The following is a 3373-nucleotide window of genomic DNA, read 5'->3' as shown; positions in this document are numbered from 1 at the left end:
CCTTTCGAAGGTAATCCAAAACGCACGTTACACCTACAAGACCGGTTGGAGGCCTAGACTCCTGCTTCGGAGGCCTCCCCGGCTTAGACTAGATTCCAGCTAAATTCGGAAATAGCCTACCCGCTCGCTAACTAGATGCCTAAAGTATCTCTAACCTGGGAAGCTGGGAAGTAGAGCGATCGGCCCGGTCCGCTGGTTGCGCGCATCAGTCGACAACACCATCACCAAGATATCGACATTGGTCGGCGACCATGGTCAGCTCGCGCGCATTGTGGCACTTTGAAGTCCTTGATGTGAACGAGGCCAGAAACGCATCCCTGTGGCCATTACGTCGATCTTGCCGTCCCTGGCGATCGCGGCGCGTGTTCTTCAGCCTAGCGCGCAATGAATGCCGAAGTCCGTGGAGAGACAAGTCCTTCGGCCTGCAGCGGCAAATTGCCATCATCACTCGCCAGCGAATTGTAGCTCCAAGGGCAAGTTTTGATGGCTTGCTTTCGATATACCGAGGTTGTCAAGAATCCACGCGGCATCTTTCTCCCTCGTTGTGGTTTGACGGCGCTTACTGATCCCGCACGTGCTTCTCCAGTTTGAAGAACTCGGCAACCCACCTTCCCAATTCCTCAACAGAGCAGTATTATGGTTGCATCGAAATGGCGCCAGTATTCAGACCTATGGACGGCCTGCAGCCCAGTGGAGGTTGTGGCGTTCTCCCATTCTACACACATTGACCACCTGCACCATGCTTCGCGTATGATAACACAGCCATGAGCTTGGCACCTACAGTCTACGCAGCCAGCAGATTTTATAGAATTAAGCAGCCCAAGCATTGTGTTTTGAAAAATTGCAGGTACGTGACCACATTGCGCAGGCATGCTGCTCTGCGAAAAAGTTATCCTTACTCTTGTGCAGCGCTACATTCTGCATATTTGAGGGGAGACAACCATCCCAATGCGTCTCGTACCGCCCGTCTCAGCTGTAGATGGATAGCCCCATGGCCGACCCATTCAGAGCTGGTCAAATCTCGCCCCAACCACCAGCGGCAAGAGATGTCCACTAGACTCCACCTTCGACGGACAACGCATGTCCGATGGCGCGCATTTCAGCTTCGTTGGTCTGGCGTCAGCTCAAACCTATGGATGTAATTTCCTATGTGTAGATTAGACTTTGAACATTGTTTATGCCGCTGGCGTTCATCATCCGCAGAATACAAATACCCTTCCTTGTCCCAAAGGTTAGAGATGCATCCAGATCTCATTCGATTCATATCCAATTCCGTTTCTCTTCTGTCATAGTTGCAGCCAGCAATCAATCATGAAGGGGACGACACTTCTTCCAATCTTGCTAGTGGTTGGCACACATGCCTGGATGCCAGAAGATCGCGAGCTTCAGTCCTTTAACCAAACCTCCAATTCTTTGCATGAGCGGGCACAGTCCCTGCCTACATGGAAGATTCGTGGAGTCAATCTGGGCGGCTGGCTGGTTTCGGAGCCGTGGATGATGCCAGACGAATGGAACACCATGGGATGTAGCAGCGAACAGTGTTCTGAATTTGACTGCGTCAATAAACTCGGCCAGTCACAAGCAGATTCGGCTTTCAATGCTCATTATGCTCGTTGGATTACTCCTTCCATGGTCCAGGACATGCACAACGCCGGTCTCAACACGATTCGCATTCCCATCGGGTACTGGAGTCTCAGAAGTATTGTGGACAGCAGCGAACACTTTCCAAACATGAACCTACAATATCTGGATGCGGTCATCCAGAAGGCAGCAGACCTTGGCATGTTCGTTGTCATTGATCTACACGGTGCACCTGGTGCTCAGAAAGTAGGCGATGCCTTCACAGGACAGGTTAGCAGGCAAAGCAGACACGTGCATGACCGTACTGACATTGATGCAGTGCCTTACAACGCAATGGCTACCTGGGTTCTACACACAGCGAAACTATGACCGCGCTACCAAGTGGCTCGACTGGATGACGCGGCGCATCCACAACACGCCATCATACAAAGCGGCAGTTGGCATAATCGAAGTTGTCAATGAGCCGCAGACTGACAACGACCCAAACCCCAGAACCCAGCAACAGAAAGACACCTTGACACAGAAGTACTACCCCCAGGCGCTTGCAGCAGTCCGAAATGCCGAGAATGCTCTCAACATACCGACAGACCAGCGGCTGCACGTGCAGTTCATGGACAACTTGTGGGGGGGCGGCGATCCAAAGTCCAATCTACCAAACGACGGGAACGTTATGTTTGATGACCACAACTACGTTGGAGGTGCGGTAGACTTTCGTCATCCCAATGGCGCTGCGAAGCAGGCCGACTACATGTGGTACACGTGCTTTCTGGACAACAGATTGAGCGATGGCAACACCCCGAAGATCGTCCAAGAGTGGAGTCTCACGGTCACATCCAAGTATGAAACAAGCAGCGAATTCGACTGGAAAAACCCATCCAACGTACCTTTCTACAAACAGTGGTTCACTGCACAACAGAGGCTGTACGAGCAGACAAATGGCTGGATCTTCTGGTCATGGAGAACTCAAATCAACAACCCGCGCTGGGACTACAGCTACATGTTGAATCAGAATTGGATTCCGAATTCTGCGGCTAGTCTTGATGCCAACAGAAATGTAGATGTTTGCAAGAACTACTTTGGCACGTCAGATGGGCGATAAATATACTGTATCTGTCATCAAGTCCACCTGCATTCCTAGTAGGAATGCAGAGCTAGGCTAATAAGAAGAGGCCTTAGCAAGGCAGTATATAGTAGGAATGCGTAGTAGAAATAAATGACCTTCTAAAGGAAATAACCTATTTCTAAGACACTATTTTATGCAGTTTTGCGAGGAGAATCTAGCCTCGAGTCTGCCTCTATTCCTATTAGAAATAACAGGATTAGCTAATAAGAAGAGGCCTAGCTAAGAGGACATAATAAGAAGAGCCTAAATTATGCCTAAATAGGCTTAATATTAGAGGTTCTACTTCTTAGCGCTTCTTAGAATAGCAAATCTAACTCTGCTCTTATACTTTAAAATAAGTCTATTATATTACAATGCAGTACTCTTACTATTATATTTATATAGAGTTATCTTTTTATACGCATCTTTTCTATTAATTAGATAAAGAAGAGACTATAAGAAGCAATATCTATTATCTAAGCTCTATCTAATAATAGAGTTTATATAGAATAGCTAAGCGCTTATACTGCAGCAGCAATAGTATAATAAGAGTAGAAGATCTAACTACTACTATAGGCTAGAGAAGCTATTGCTTAAGAATTGCAATAATACTCTATACTTCTTAGAAGAATTTAGAGTACTAGTATGCAAGCAGTATTATATAGCAGTTATTAATCTTAATATATATCT

General features: G+C 47.4%; 1 protein-coding gene across 1 annotated transcript; it reads left to right on the top strand.

Moving 5' to 3' along the window:
- Positions 1-1311: 1311 nt before the first annotated feature.
- SNOG_12534 (hypothetical protein) lies at positions 1312-2680 on the top strand (the record flags this gene model as incomplete). The annotated part of the gene is made up of 2 exons (XM_001802703.1): positions 1312-1851; positions 1901-2680. The coding sequence occupies 2 exons, from the start codon at positions 1312-1314 to the stop codon at positions 2678-2680; spliced, it is 1320 nt and encodes a 439-aa protein (XP_001802755.1).
- Positions 2681-3373: the final 693 nt, after the last annotated feature.

Source organism: Parastagonospora nodorum, assembly GCF_000146915.1.
Source record: "Parastagonospora nodorum SN15 chromosome Unknown scaffold_23, whole genome shotgun sequence".
NCBI lineage: Eukaryota > Fungi > Ascomycota > Dothideomycetes > Pleosporales > Phaeosphaeriaceae > Parastagonospora > Parastagonospora nodorum.
This window is presented reverse-complemented; position numbering and strand designations above follow the sequence as displayed.